At 46.1% G+C, this 15,486-nt stretch overlaps 1 protein-coding gene across 2 annotated transcripts in view; it reads right to left on the bottom strand.

Annotated features, from left to right (window-relative positions):
• The window catches only part of LOC141133436 (A.superbus venom factor 1-like), a 224,820-nt gene that overhangs the window by 21,623 nt on the left and 187,711 nt on the right, over nt 1-15,486 (bottom strand). For both annotated transcript variants that reach the window (XM_073622823.1, XM_073622824.1), the window contains exons 35-37: nt 15,266-15,371; nt 14,325-14,414; nt 4,888-4,971 (exon numbers count right to left, since the gene is read on the bottom strand). In XM_073622823.1, coding sequence (XP_073478924.1) covers nt 4,888-4,971; nt 14,325-14,414; nt 15,266-15,371 — 280 coding nt within the window. The remainder of the gene's footprint in view (nt 1-4,887; nt 4,972-14,324; nt 14,415-15,265; nt 15,372-15,486) is intronic.

Raw genomic sequence — 15,486 nt, 5'->3', positions numbered from 1 at the left:
AGACCCTCCAGTAAGCACGTCAGGATTAAAGTTAGAGATGTTCACGAGGGAAACATTTGTTTCATTTCTGATCCATTTGTTAAGTAAATCATTTTGTTTTGTAATAATTTCTATGTTAGAATGATTTGTTTTTGGAATTTGTTTTGTATATTGGGATTTGTTTCATATATTTGTTGTTTCAGATCAATTTGTATGTTCGCAAGTTATTTCGCAAGATTGGCTGTGTTCCTTTTTAACAAGTTAATTTGTAAAATAGGGGTCAGTGCCCATCAATGCAGCCTCAGCATTGCCCAACTGCAGCCTCACCATTTCCATTAACGCAGCCTCCCTATTGCCATGAATGCAGCCTCACAAGTGCCATGAATGCAGCCTCACAAGTGCCATGAATGCAGCCTCACAATTGCCATGAATGCAGCCTCACCATTGCAATGAATGCAGTCTCACCATTGCCATGAATGCAGCCTCCCCATTGCCATGAATGCAGCCTCCCCATTGCCATCAGTGCAGCCTGATCCATGCCCATCTGCAGCCTCGAAGAGGACAGGGAGGGGGGCGGGACGAGCGCTGACAGATTACATACAGGAGAATCTCCTGTTTACTCAACGGCCTCTTTAATACAAAGTCCCGCCTCCTATGATAGACAGAACAGTCATCCAATGCCAGCCCAGGGGACAGGACTTCCTATTACAGAGGCCACTGAGTAAAAAGGAGATTCTCACTGCATGTAATCTGATAGTGCTCGTCTCGCCCCCCTCCCTTTCCCCTCCGAGGCAGCCAGGACTGAACGATCGGCGTATAACATGCACACACGATTTTCACCTGATTTTCAGGGTAAAAAAGTGCGTATTATACGCCAGTAAATATGGTAGTTAATGTTATGATTCAGAGATTCCGATGGATTCACCTCCATCCAACTCAAACACAATAAGTAGGGATCATCAACTTATTTCACTTTATATCTTACTGTATTTATTGCAATATGTTAAAATTTCATATGTAGAGCACTTTTTATAAAAATTTAAAATGTTGATTAAAAGAATCGGCTTATTATCCAAGAGAGTCAAAGACTATCACGCCCCCCCTCATCCAAAACATAAATATTCGTTTGTTATGTTATTAAGTTGAATTCATTTCCCCATTTCCAAATGACTTTGTTGGGCCGTGCACATACAAATGAAATGAAAGGTCTCTCAAGTTGTACCCCAATACAAAAAGAATCTTACGCTCACTAAAATAAAAATGAATGGATCTGAATCAAGTTGGATAATTTGTTATGTTGTTACATTATTTCGGATGCTTCAGACATTAACAAAAAGCCCAAATTATCGCATATTGTCATCCGAATGAATACTAATGAATTTTTTGTTTTTGTCATAATTTATTTTGGATTAGTTGAAATTTGTTACTATTGTGATTTGGAGATTTATAATGAAACAATTGCACATGACTAGACTGAGTTTAGTTTTTTTGTTTTTTTCAGCACAGCATGCTTCATGGGGAGTGCAGGTCAAGCAGCTAAATTAACCCCCACGCACTGAGGATTTATACAGCCCCACTGGGGGTTACTCATCCTAACACATGTCATGTTCTCCTCTCTTTGTCGGATGTCTCTGTCCACACCATTTCCAGTGGATTCCCATAACGTATGAGGTGTGGGCTTCTAGCATTTTAAAAACGCCAGAAAACTCTCTGGGAAGTGACTATTGAGTTTTTATATTAATTGATGATACAATTTACATTTGTGAAAAGCGTAGAGGCTGCTGGGAGATTTTGACGTCACTTCCCGTCTAGTGAGAGCGAGGCTTGGAACACACGCAGCGTGAGAGTGAGGCTTGGAACGCACACGGCGTAGGAGATACACAGGGGAACGCACAGACAGGCATTCCAGGCCCCGCATACACAGCTGTGCCGGCTTATGGGCACAGAAATATGTGAGTGCAATAGTCTATTTATACCTTTTTAATAAATAAGTTTAGACATACTACACCATGATGGTCATTTATTTTCCATGAGAACTGGTAGTCTGAAGAGGGTGCGGATTGATCCATTGTGTGGTTATCCAACTAATGAACCAAAGGCGCATATTCACCTGTATCCGGTGAGTGGCCAATCTATAAGTGGTGGTGGAATCACAAAAGGGTGGTACTTAGTTGCACTAATAAGAGATGAATCCATAGGAACTGGCTTATCACTCACTGAGGTGACTTATCTGGGACTTGTCAGCTACTTGGAATCACTCACTGCACTGAGTGTATTGAACCTTTTACTAAAAAATTACTGTATTTATCGGCGTATAACACGCACTTTTTTCCCCTTAAAATTGCGGGTGCGTGTTATACGCCGATCCCCTGCGATCCCCCACTGACTGAGCGGAGCGATCGCCGACCGCGATTTGAAAATGGCGCCGCTGGCGCCGAAATACACAGAGCTGGTCCTCGGCTCTTCTCGGCCACTTTTGGCTTCACTCGAGCGCCGCCCGAACCTAGCCGAGAACACTTCGGCTAGCTCCGCTCACAGCCACGCCCATCCCGGGCGGGACTACGAGTGGAGCCGAAAGTGGCCGAAAGTGAACGAGAGCCGCCGAGAAGAGCCGAGGACCGGCTCTGTGTATTTCGGCGCCGGCGGCGCCATTTTCAAACTGCAGTGACACTGACATGTCACTGCAGTTTAACTGCAGTCTGGGCAAGGCTGCAAAAGGACACAGACAAAGCTGCAGATCGGCACTGGCAAAGCTGCAAGGCTGCAAATGGACACTGATAAGGCTGCAAATGACACCAAGGCTGCTGACTGCAAGGCTGCAAATGACACCAAGGCTGCTGACTGCAAGGCTGCAAATGACTGCAAGGCTGCAAATGACACTGGACAAGCATGCAGATGGACGCTGTGCAAGGCTGCATTGATGGGCATTTAAATGTAAGTTTTTTTCCTTGAAACATTTTTTTCCTTAAAATTCCCTCCTAAACTTGGGGTGCGTGTTATACGCCGACGCGTGTTATACGCCGATGAATATGGTATATATTGAATGGTTATTTATGTCACAACAGTTATTTTTATATATATTTATATTTTTTTTGTTTTTACATATGTTCAGTTGGATATTGCATGTGGGTCTGAACCTTACGGTTTAGGACGCGCATTTTTTTATATGTTTATCATTTGGGCACATGAGCGTCTTTTGAAGGGCACAATCCTTAGTGTTTGACATAGAAATATAGTTATTCACGTAGCGCACTGTTAGGATAATTTAATATGTATAAAGTCTATGGTAACTAACACATAGTGGTGGTACACAAATTTATTTAAACTAGTTGGCGCAGTCCACAAACATGTCTATTCTTGGGGTATGACCCAAACACAGACAGTGTGCGTACACACCTTCACACCTGTCAGATTGGGAGCAGCGATTATGTCTGTGCAGCCATTGCGTCCCAATTGACCTGAATGGGACTGCCTGCACGGGAATGCACAAAACATCTGTGCATGCCCTTGGGGGGAAACACGGTGTAAGCTGCAGTATGCTCAAGTGAACAAGGCCTTATGTTAACTTTTGAAATACTTCTCCTAAAAAAGCAGAATTCTGTTACGAGAAACAGGTATAGAATACACTCCAACCCATTACCTGTCCAGCAGAATAGTAATAAATAGTGATGACAATTTTGAGCCATTTATATGAACAATGATCACAAGTGATACAGATATATTGAATGCGGGTAGGTATGGGCCAGGGGTAATGACAAATACTGAGACCTAATAATGTAAAACTATGATGTGAACCATTCATTTTTTACCACTTCCCGCCTGGCCTATAGCAAAATGATGGCCAGCGGTGACTTTCACGTTCTGACTGGACATCATATGACGTCCTTCAGAACAAGCCACTTGTGCGCGCCCCTGGGGGTGCGCAGCGCGACGATCGGTGGTGGGGTGTGACGCTTGAACACCAATCACAGTAAAGAGCCTATGACATGCAGCTCCATCAAGGATGCCTGCCAGTGCCCACCAGTGATGCCAATCACTGCCCATCAGTATTTCCAACCAGTGCCAATCAGTGATGCCTTTAGGTGCCTCCTCATCAGTGCCGCCTATCAGAACCGCCCATTAGTGCAGCCTATCAGTATCCATCATTGCCGCCTATCAGTGCCCATAAAGGCTGCCCATCAGTGCTCATCGGTGCCCCCTATCAGTGGCCATTACTGCTGCATATCAGTGACGCTTATCAGTGCCCATCAGTGCTGCATATCAGTGCCGCCCATCAGTGCTGCATATCGGTGCCGCCTATCAATGCCCATCAGTGCTGAATATCGGTGCCGCGTATCAGTGCCCATCAGTGCTGCATATTAGTGCCTCCTCATTAGTACCCATCAGTGTCCTTCAGTGGCGTCCCATCAGTGCCTATCAGTGCTGCCTCATCAGTGAAGGTGAAAAATTACTTATTTGCAAAACTGTATCGTGGAAACAAAGAAAAACATTTTTTTTTCAAAATTGTTGGTCTTTTTAAATTTATTTAGCAAAAAATTAAAAACTCAGTGGTGATTAAATACCACCAAAAGAAAGCTGTATTGAAGTGGTTAAACATATTTTATTATGATACCTATAACAAATTCTATAGATTTTGACATACCTATGTTGTAATCTGCTACATTAAAATCCTACCCTTTTTCACTGTTCTAACCTAAAATATTACTATATGGATGTGGTACTTTCAATGGACCATTATCCTTGTATGGTGTTGCATTCAGTCAGGCCAGATACTGTACTTCAATGGTCTGACTTTTAGTTTGTGACATGAATGATCACCTTTAGGCACAGAAATTTCAAAACTAAAGTGCAAAAAGTAGCATTCATGCGATTGGTTTGTCACATGATTATCATTATCCAGTATCTCACCATAGGCCACACTTTCTTCACATATCTTGTTGTACAGGAAGTCAGGATTGTTGTCATCTATTTGATGTTCAAAGTAACAGTTTCCTAAAAGAAAGTAATTGAATACAGTTTACTAAATGTGTATAAAACATCAAGAGTAGGGATGAGCTTCGTGTTCGAGTCGAACCCATGTTCGACTCGAACATCGGCTGTTCGATCGTTCGCCGAATTGCGAACGATATGGGCCGTTCGCGCCAAATTCGTGTGGCGCGTCACGGCCCATAATTCACTGCGGCATTGCAGTGCATTGCTTGCTGATGATTGGCCAAGCATGCACTATGACCCGCATGCTTGGCCAATCACAGTGCCGCCTTAACAGAGAGCCATAATTGGCCAAAGCCAAGGAGGCTTTGGCCAATTATGGCTCAGGGGATTTAGTACACGCCCCACACTATATAAGGCCACCTGCACGGCGGCCCTGTGCACTGTGTTCCGGTGTGCTTAGAGAGAGAGAGAGAGAGACAGTGTCATTTCATTTGAGTTAGCTAGATTAGGCAGGACAGTCAGTCAGTTAGCTGCACTTAAAGTGTATTGTGTATATATATGCATCCCAGGTGTTGCATATATATATATATATATATATATATATATATACACACTGTATTCAGTTTAGCTAGATCCGTTCCTGTTATCTTCTAGACTATTTACATTTAGTGCAGTGCGTCCTGCTCACAGTGTTCAGCTAGATCCGTTCCTGTTATATTCCTACTGACAGGCAGGCTTGTCTTGTTACAGTATTTTGAAGAAAATTACTGATGTTCTTTTGATCCTATTAGTACCACAGTCAGGCAGCTAGACTATTTACATTTAGTGCAGTGCGTCCTGCTCACAGTGTTCAGCTAGATCCGTTCCTGTTATCTTCTTACTGACAGGCAGGCTTGTCTTGTTACAGTATTTTAAAGAAAATTACTGGTGTTCTTTTGATCCTATTAGTACCACAGTCAGGCAGCTAGACTATTTACAGTTCGTGCAGTGCGTCCTGCCCACAGTGTTCTGCTAAACCTACAAGTAAGTGGGGTGCGTCCTGCTCACAGTGTTCAGCTAAACCTACAAGTTAGTGGGGTGCGTCCACCTCACAGTGTTCAGCTAAACCTACAAGCTAGTGGGGTGCGTCCTGCTCACAGTGTTCAGCTAGATCCGTTTCTGTTATCTTCTTACTAACAGGCAGGCTTGTCTTGTTACAGTAAATACAGCTACCTGAAGAAAATTGCTGGTGTTCTTTTGATCCTATTAGTACCACAGTCAGGCAGCTAGACTATTTACAGTTAGGGCAGTGCGTCCTGCTCACAGTGTTCTGCTAAACCTACAAGTTAGTGGGGTGCGTCCTGCTCACAGTGTTCAGCTAAACCTACAAGTTAGTGGGGTGCGTCCACCTCACAGTGTTCAGCTAAACCTACAAGCTAGTGGGGTGCGTCCTGCTCACAGTGTTCAGCTAGATCCGTTTCTGTTATCTTCTTACTAACAGGCAGGCTTGTCTTGTTACAGTAAATACAGCTACCTGAAGAAAATTGCTGGTGTTCTTTTGATCCTATTAGTACCACAGTCAGGCAGCTAGACTATTTACAGTTAGTGCAGTGCGTCCTGCTCACAGTGTTCTGCTAAACCTACAAGTTAGTGGGGTGCGTCCTGCTCACAGTGTTCAGCTAAACCTACAAGTTAGTGGGGTGCGTCCACCTCACAGTGTTCAGCTAAACCTACAAGCTAGTGGGGTGCGTCCTGCTCACAGTGTTCAGCTAGATCCGTTCCTGTTATCTTCTTACTGACAGGCAGGCTTGTCTTGTTACAGTAAATACAGCTACCTGAAGAAATTTGCTGGTGTTCTTTTGATCCTATTAGTACCACAGTCAGGCAGCTAGACTATTTACAGTTAGTGCAGTGCGTCCTGCTCACAGTGTTCTCCTAAACCTACAAGTTAGTGGGGTGCGTCCTGCTCACAGTGTTCTGCTAAACCTACAAGTTAGTGGGGTGCGTCCACATCACAGTGTTCAGCTAAACCTACAAGCTAGTGGGGTGCGTCCTGCTCACAGTGTTCAGCTAGATCCGTTCCTGTTATCTTCTTACTGACAGGCAGGCTTGTCTTGTTACAGTAAATACAGCTACCTGAAGAAAATTGCTGGTGTTCTTTTGATCCTATTAGTACCACAGTCAGGCAGCAAGACTATTTACAGTTAGTGCAGTGCGTCCTGCTCACAGTGTTCTGTTAAACCTACAAGTTAGTGGGGTGCGTCCTGCTCACAGTGTTCAGCTAAACCTACAAGTTAGTGGGGTGCGTCCACCTCACAGTGTTCAGCTAAACCTACAAGCTAGTGGGGTGCGTCCTGCTCACAGTGTTCAGCTAGATCCGTTTCTGTTATCTTCTTACTGACAGGCAGGCTTGTCTTGTTACAGTAAATACAGCTACCTGAAGAAAATTGCTGGTGTTCTTTTGATCCTATTAGTACCACAGTCAGGCAGCTAGACTATTTACAGTTAGTGCAGTGCGTCCTGCTCACAGTGTTCTGCTAAACCTACAAGTTAGTGGGGTGCGTCCTGCTCACAGTGTTCAGCTAAAGCTACCTGTAGAAGGTTGGTGGTGTTCTCATACTACAGGCAGGCAGTTGATTTTGCTAGCTGCAGTATCAGTACATATATATATATATATATATATATATATATATATATATATATATATATATATATATCCCAGCTTAGTGCAGCTACAGGCCATTAGTATGTCTGGAAGGCCAAGAAGGAGAGGCAGACAGTCACAAGCCAATAAGAGAGGGCAAGCAGGCTCTGTGTCAAGTGCTGGTCGTGGAGACGGTGCATCCTCATCAGCACGTGGCCATGGGACACGCTTGGCCTTTTTTTCGGCAGCTGGCCATGTTGAGCCACAACATGCGGAAGACTTGGTCGAGTGGATGACCAAGCCGTCCTCATCCTCCTCATCCTCTCTCACCCATGCCCAGGGTACTTTGTCTGGCAAAGCAGCGGCCTCTTCCCTCGGCTCATCAGTGACTCCTTCCCTAGCCCCACCATGTCCTCCTGAGGAGTCCCTCGAACTGTTTGACCACAGTGTTGGGTACATGCTCCAGGAGGATGCCCAGCGTTTGGAAGGCTCTGATGATGATACTGAGCTCGATGAAGGCAGTAACACGAGCACGGACAGAGGGGGTGCCCAAGAAGGACAGCAATCTGGCAGTCATGCTCCCCCTGCTGCAGCATACTGCCAGGTTTGCTCCAGTGATGAGGAGGGAGGGGATGATGAGGTCACTGACTCAACGTGGGTGCCTGATAGGAGAGAGGAGGAGGAGGAGGAGGAGGCGGCACATCACCAACGAGGCAGGATGCCCTCCAGGGGCCAGCCTAAGGGCAGCACATTGACTGCATCACACCCCAAAGCTCCACATGTGCAGGGCGCTGCAGTCTCTGCGCGTTATTCAAAAAGTTCTTTGGTGTGGGCCTTTTTTGAGACGAGTGCATCAGATCGCACCGCTGCTATTTGCAACATATGTCTCAAGCGTATCTCGCGTGGCCAAAACATCTCCCGCTTGGGTACCACATGCTTGACCAGACATATGTTGACCTGCCATGCAGTTCGTTGGCAAGCGTGTCTAAAAGACCCACACCAAAGAACAAAGAGGACCTCTGCTTGCTCCTCATCAGCTGAGATTTCCAACCCCACTAGACCTTCAGTCCTCTCTGAGACCTGCACTGAGAGGAATGAAGGTGTAGAATTAGGTGTGTCACAGCCACGTACTTGTGGGCAATCTGATTTTGGTACACCGACGTCAGATTGTACCAGGCAAATTTCCCTGCCCCAGCTGCTGCACCGCCGAAAGAAGTTTGCTCCCAGCCATCCACATGCCCAGCGGTTGAATGCTAGCTTGGCAAAATTGCTAGCACTTCAACTGCTGCCTTTTCAGTTGGTAGACTCTGCCCCCTTCCGTGAGTTTGTGGAATGTGCGGTTCCTCAGTGGCAGGTACCCAAACGCCACTTTTTCTCACGGAAGGCGATTCCAGCTCCCTACCAGCATGTGGAAGGCAATGTCCATGCCTCGCTGGACAGGGCGGTCAGCGGTAAGGTGCATATTACCGCTGACTCATGGTCCAGCAGGCATGGACAGGGACGTTACCTAAGTTTCACGGCGCATTGGGTGACTCTGCTGGCAGCTGGGAAGGATGCAGGACAAGGTGCAGTAGTGTTGGAGGTTGTTCCGCCACCACGCCTCCAAAATGCTAATGATTGTGACACACCTCTCTCCTCCACCCCCTCCTCTTCTTCTTCCTCCATGGCCTCTTCCTCTGAACCAGCGGTGCTCCGTAGTCGTTCAAGGGGCTACGCAAGTACGCAGGCCAAAAGATGCCATGCGGTGCTTGAGCTGGTGTGCTTGGGGGACAGGAGCCACACTGGGGCAGAGGTTCTGTCAGCTCTGCAGGGGCAGGTTCAGAGGTGGTTGACGCCACGCCAACTTAAGGCAGGAATGGTGGTTTGCGACAATGGCACCAACCTCCTCTCTGCCCTCCGACAGGGACAAATGACCCATGTGCCCTGTTTGGCTAACGTCCTTAACTTGGTGGTGCAGCGGTTCTTGGGCAGGTACCCGGGCTTACAGGATGTCCTGAGGCAGGCCAGGAAAGTCTGTGTGCATTTCCGCCGGTCATATAATGCCAGTGCTCGGCTGACGGACCTCCAAAAGGAGTTTAACCTGCCCAAGAACCGCCTAATCTGTGACATGCCCACCAGGTGGAACTCAACGTTGGCCATGCTGCAGCGGCTGCACACGCAGCAGAGGGCCATCAATGAGTACCTGTGCGACTATGGCACCAGGACAGGGTCAGGGGAGCTTGGTTTTTTTTCCCCACGCCAGTGGGCCATGATCAGGGATGCATGCACTGTCCTGTCACCATTTGAGGAGGCCACGAGGATGGTGAGCAGTGACAGTGCATGCATCAGTGACACTGTCCCCCTTGTCCACCTGTTGGAGCACACGCTGCGTGGAATAATGGACAGGGCACTTGAGGCAGAACAGAGGCAGGAAGAGGAGGACTTCCTTAGCTCTCAAGGCCCCCTTTATCCAGACAGTGTTCCTGCGTGCCCGCCGATCACACAGGAAGAGGACGAGGAGGAAGAGGAGGAGGAGGAGGAGGAGGAAGATTGTGTCAGTATGGAGGTGGAGCCTGGCACTCAGCATCAGTAGCAGTCTTTAAGGGATCAGTCCCAAGAAACACATGGACTTGTACGTGGCTGGGAGGAGGTGGCTGCGGACCATGTCGTCCTTAGTGACCCAGAGGACTCCGGACCGAATGCCTCAGCAAACCTACGCTGCATGGCCTCCCTGATCCTGCAAAGCCTGCGTAAGGATCCTCGTATTCGTGGTATCAAGGAGAAGGACCAATACTGGCTGGCAACCCTCCTTGATCCACGTTACAAGGGTAAGGTTGCGGACCTTATCTTGCCATCGCAGAGGGAGCAGAGGATGAAACATCTTCGGGAGGCCTTGCAGAAAGGTCTGTGCAACGCGTTCCCAGAGACTGGGAGGTTACAAACTCCTGTTTCTGGACAACGTGTTGCTGAGGCTTCGGTCAGTCAAAGAAGGAGCGGTGGAGAAGGTGGCCGTCTGACCGATGCGTTCAGACAATTTTTTGGTCCGCAGCCCCAAGGTATGATCGGTTCCAGCAACCATCGCCAGCGTCTGTTTTACATGGTGCAGGAATACCTAGGGGCAAGATCAGACTTGGACACCTTTCCCACCGAAAATCCTCTGGGTTACTGGGTCTTGAGGATGGATCACTGGCCAGAGCTTGCACAGTATGCAATTGAGCTACTGGCCTGTCCTGCATCCAGCGTTCTTTCGGAACGCACATTCAGTGCTGCTGGAGGCGTGGTAACCGATCACAGGGTGCGTCTGTCCACTGACTCGGTCGATCGACTGACCTTCATAAAAATGAATGAGTCTTGGATCACCACCAGCTACCAAGCACCTGATGCTGATGTAACCGAATAATTTTTTTTGAAATCTCAGATCCCTTCAAAGACTGCCTATGCTGATGCTGAGTGACTATCCCTGAGTAATTATCCTCTTCCTCCTCAATCATCACGCTGATAGCTTGTAAGAACATTTTTGGTTCTGGGTGCCACCACCAGTGCCTAAGGCACAATTTTTCAGCCCCTGTTTAACAGGGGCGTGTAATTACGATTTTTGATGTAATACTTTGCAGCAGGGCTCGTTCCTGCATTCCAACTAGAGTGTCTGTGAGGGGTTGCAGTGTTGTGGCACCAGCACCAGTGCCTAAGGCCCAATTTTTCAGCCCTTGTTTAACAGGGGCGTGTAATTACAATTTTTGATGCAATACTTTGCAGCAGGGCTCGTTCCTGCATTCCAACTAGAGTGTCTGTGAGGGGTTGCAGTGTTGTGGCACCAGCACCAGTGCCTAAGGCCTAATTTTTCAGCTCCTGTTCAACAGGGGCATGTAATTACAATTCTTGATTTAATATTTCACAGCAGAGCCCTGTGAGGGCTTACAGTGTTGTGGCCACAGCAACACCTAAGGCCCAAATTTCTGCTGAGTATATAGGGCAGGACCCTACTTTCAAACAACTAACTTACAAACGACTCCTACTTGCAAATGGAAGGAGACAACAGGAAGTGAAATCTACCCCTAGGAAGGGAAATTCTCTCCTGTAAGCGTTAATATGGGAAAAACATTTCTCCTTTCCACTGATGCTTTCCAATCCATTGGGACAAAAAGTGAGGTGAAATCTTCTGAAGAGGAGGAAAGACAGCAAAACAAATGTCACAGGGGTGATAACCCTTCCCTATGTTTTCCAAAAAGCTTAAAAAAGATTTTTTGGCTGGAGCTGGAGCACGTTAAAAATGTACCCGTTCAAAATTACAAAGAGATTCTACTTAACAACAAACCTACAGCCTGTATACTGCTGTTCAGAGTATATAGGGCCTGGTGGCCCCACACCTTTCCTTATTTTAATTTGGGTGCGGGGTTCCCCTTAATATCCATACAAGACCCAAAGGGCCTGGTAATGGACTGGGGGGTACCCATGCCGTTTGTCTCATTGATTTTCATCCATATTGCCAGGACCCGACATTACATTAAACCCGCAAGCAGTTTTAAATTTGATTTTTTCCTTTAAAAATGACATTTGGTGCAGGGACTGTTCTAAACACGGGAAACACGCGTCACTTTACAGGCATACTATAGACACCCCTCAGGTACGATATTTAAAGGAATATTTCACTTTTTTTTTTTTTTACTTTAAGCATCATTAAAATCACTGCTCCCGAAAAAACGGCCGTTTTTAAAAGTTTTTTTTGCATTGATACATGTCCCCTGGGGTAGGACCCGGGTCCCCAAACCCTTTTTAGAACAATACCATGCAAATTAGCCTTTAAAATGAGCACTTTTGATTTCGAACGTTCGAGTCCCATAGACGTCAATGGGGTTCTAACGTTCGTGCAAACTTTCGGTCCGTTCGCAGGTTCTGGTGCGAACCGAACCGGGGGGTGTTCGGCTCATCCCTAATCAAGAGTCACCTATTCAGCAACAATTGCTGGGTTCACCATCTTTGATTACAGTCTGCTTCTGCAGAGGTTACAGGACACTCGCCCCTTGACATGGGTAAAAAAATGAGAACACCAGGCAGAATAATTAATAAATACATCACCCAATAAGGCCCCATTCATGCTTGAAAATGGGGCTATCAGAGATTACATGTGTAAGACTTAGCAGGGGTTCTACAAGAGGAAGGTCCAATAAAATCAATAGGAGGCTGACAACTTCCGCAGATAATCATGTAACAGCTCATGGAGCAATTAGCTTCAAATGATCAGCACAGGACACAGTATTCAGGGCTGAATCAGTTCAGGTAGATGCTGCTTGAGTGATTACATGTGAGAAGCTGCCATTAGCTGTGCTCCCATTGCTTTCAATCAGTGGCAGCAGCTCTACTAGGGGCGCAGGGGCGCGGCCCGACTTATCCATGCACCTGGCCCCAAATCTACATGCAGGGCGCCGGAAGCATGGATTTCAATGGGTTTTTTTTTTTTTTTGAAGCACATGATTAGAGCCTGAGGCTCTAATTGGCTTCAAAAAAGGGTGAGCACTGTGCCCTGAGCCCACCCAGTTGTGTGACAATAGCAAATTAATATTTGCTATTGTCTTCCTGATTCTCCTCCCAGCCAATCAGGAAGCAGGTCTTAAGACTCTATCGGCCGAGAAGAGAAGCGACTGTATTGGCCGCTAAGGAGGAAGCCGGCAAAGAGGAGGAACCTGCCGAGGAGGAGGAGTTGCAGGGGAAGCCGTCGAAGCTGCCCGCCACCTAGATGGGGTAAGTGCGGGGCTGGTGGGCGGACGGCAAGCAATGGTGGGTGGGGTGTATTTACTAATGAATTGACCGACCCAAAGAGGGGGTTGTTGGCGGTTGGTTTGTTTGTCCACCCCCAAAAATGAAGCACCAGCCACGACTGTTTTTAAATGGATCTTCCACCTGCAGCTTTTTGTTGGGAACCCCTGCTTGGTCTCCTACATATAATTGCTGATAGCACCATTATAATACTCAATTTCAATCTGAAAACTTCCCCCTGCAGTAATTGCATTCCACCACAAGATGTCCTTCATCTTTTGGGTTAAATGACAACCTGCATCATTCAACTCTCTTCCTTTGAGCCCAGGCAGTCATAGTAGAGCAGAGTCTGGCACACAGATATCAGTCTTGCAATGTGAATGTGTTTATTAGCTGATGCTTTCCAGCCCACAAAAAGGCCTTAGCCATAGATGACTGCAAATACTCTACAGTGAATAAAATACCCCTCCTCACACACAGGTGGGTATAGTAATAATCATCAGCTGAAAAATATTAAAAACATTCCAATACAAAATAACATAAGCATTCAATAAAAAGATAAGATTAGGATTCTTGACAAAGTGTAAGCTCCCTCAAAAATGCATTGCCGCCCCCTGTACCTGAAGCATGGTCCAACTAGGACAGCATATAGCACGGGGAACATTACTTTGGGTCAGCGGAGGTCTTTTTTCCCTTACTGCACAGCTGGATCCTAATGTGCTTCCCACCTCCACATACCTATGCCTGATACAAGCTACTGAAAAGTAAGCAGCCTATGGCCAGAACAGGGTTCAACCATGGATCCACTTCTTTGAAGGGAAAATCACCAAAGATCAAAGACCAGAATATTAGATATTAATTATCAGAGCACACTGTTACCGCAAGAGCAGAGGAAAGACCCATGACATCACCACCAGACTGGTTGGAAGATCCTTGAATAAAAGATATCCTTGAGTATGTATAGTTATGAAACCAGCAGATGATTTGTTTTTCTCTATGCTAATATTGGTTTAGGATTCCAAGCAGAAAAAAAAATTGGCAAACGGTTAAGACTTGCCTTCAGTACAGCGACAAATATCTTCTTTACAGACTTTGTTCAGATCTTTGTTTTCCTCCTTCATGTGATAGAATTTAGTGCATCTGTTGTCTACAAAGAGAAAATATCATCCTAAACACACAATTTACACAATTTACATAGAGTTCCTGGACTGATTAGTATACTAAATTCCTCTGAAGACCTAGCTGTGGGTTAAAGTACACAACTCTCTAGAGGAAGATTAGAAAATATTAGAGATCCTGTTACAATAAATATTATGTTCCCCTTCCCCCTACAAGATAAGCTCTCCTCCACCCTACATCTGCCATGCTCAAGCCCACATTTTAGAAGGGGTTAAAAGAAATAAATAAAACTTGTCAACTTCCAGTGGTTCACACACAGTCTCTTACCCAATTTATGTTGCTCCCGCAGACTCTTATGCCAAGTACACACGACTGGTTTAGCCGTCGGAATAAACACCAAAGGTTTCTCCGACGGAACTCCAACGGAATTCCATTCAAGTGGTCTTGCCTACACATGGTCAACCCAAAGTCCGACTAAAGTCCGACTGTCCAGAACGCGGTGACGTACAACACTTACGAGGGGACTAGAAAAAGGAAGTTCAAAAGCCAGTAGCCAATAGCTTCCATCTCGTACTTGCTTCAGAGCATGCGTCGTTTTTGGTCCGTCGGACCAGCATACAGAAGATTGGTTTTCACGATAGGCATTGGGTCCGTTGGAAATATTTAAAACATGTTCCATTTCTAGGTCCGTCAGAATTAAAAAAAAAAAAGTCCGATGAGGCCTACACACGATCGGAATAGACGATGAAAAGCTTTTGGATTTTTTCTGTCGGACATTCCGCTGGTGTGTATGCGGATTTAGTGGTGTATACCAAGTCACAAGTTTAGGGCAGCTAAATATAAGTGCCTGTTGAAGCCAAGAAAGATAACGATTCTTACCTGGAATGTAATAGTCGTATATAGTGACAGATGCAGGCTGTAGGTGTTCGAACCAGAAGTACTGGTGAACATTAAACTGTAGGCATTGTTTCTTGGTCTGGGAGACCTGGCTCACATAAATAAAAAAATAAAGATAAAGAGAGGGGCAGAACAATAAATATACAGGACTGACAACCATCAATCTAAATTGGACTATAGCAACATGCAACGTTTGACAGCAT

The sequence above is a fragment of the Aquarana catesbeiana genome, linkage group LG03, assembly GCF_042186555.1.
Source record: "Aquarana catesbeiana isolate 2022-GZ linkage group LG03, ASM4218655v1, whole genome shotgun sequence".
NCBI classification, from domain to species: domain Eukaryota; kingdom Metazoa; phylum Chordata; class Amphibia; order Anura; family Ranidae; genus Aquarana; species Aquarana catesbeiana.
Note: the sequence above shows the minus strand (reverse complement) of the source record. Positions and strands in the feature narration are given on the sequence as shown.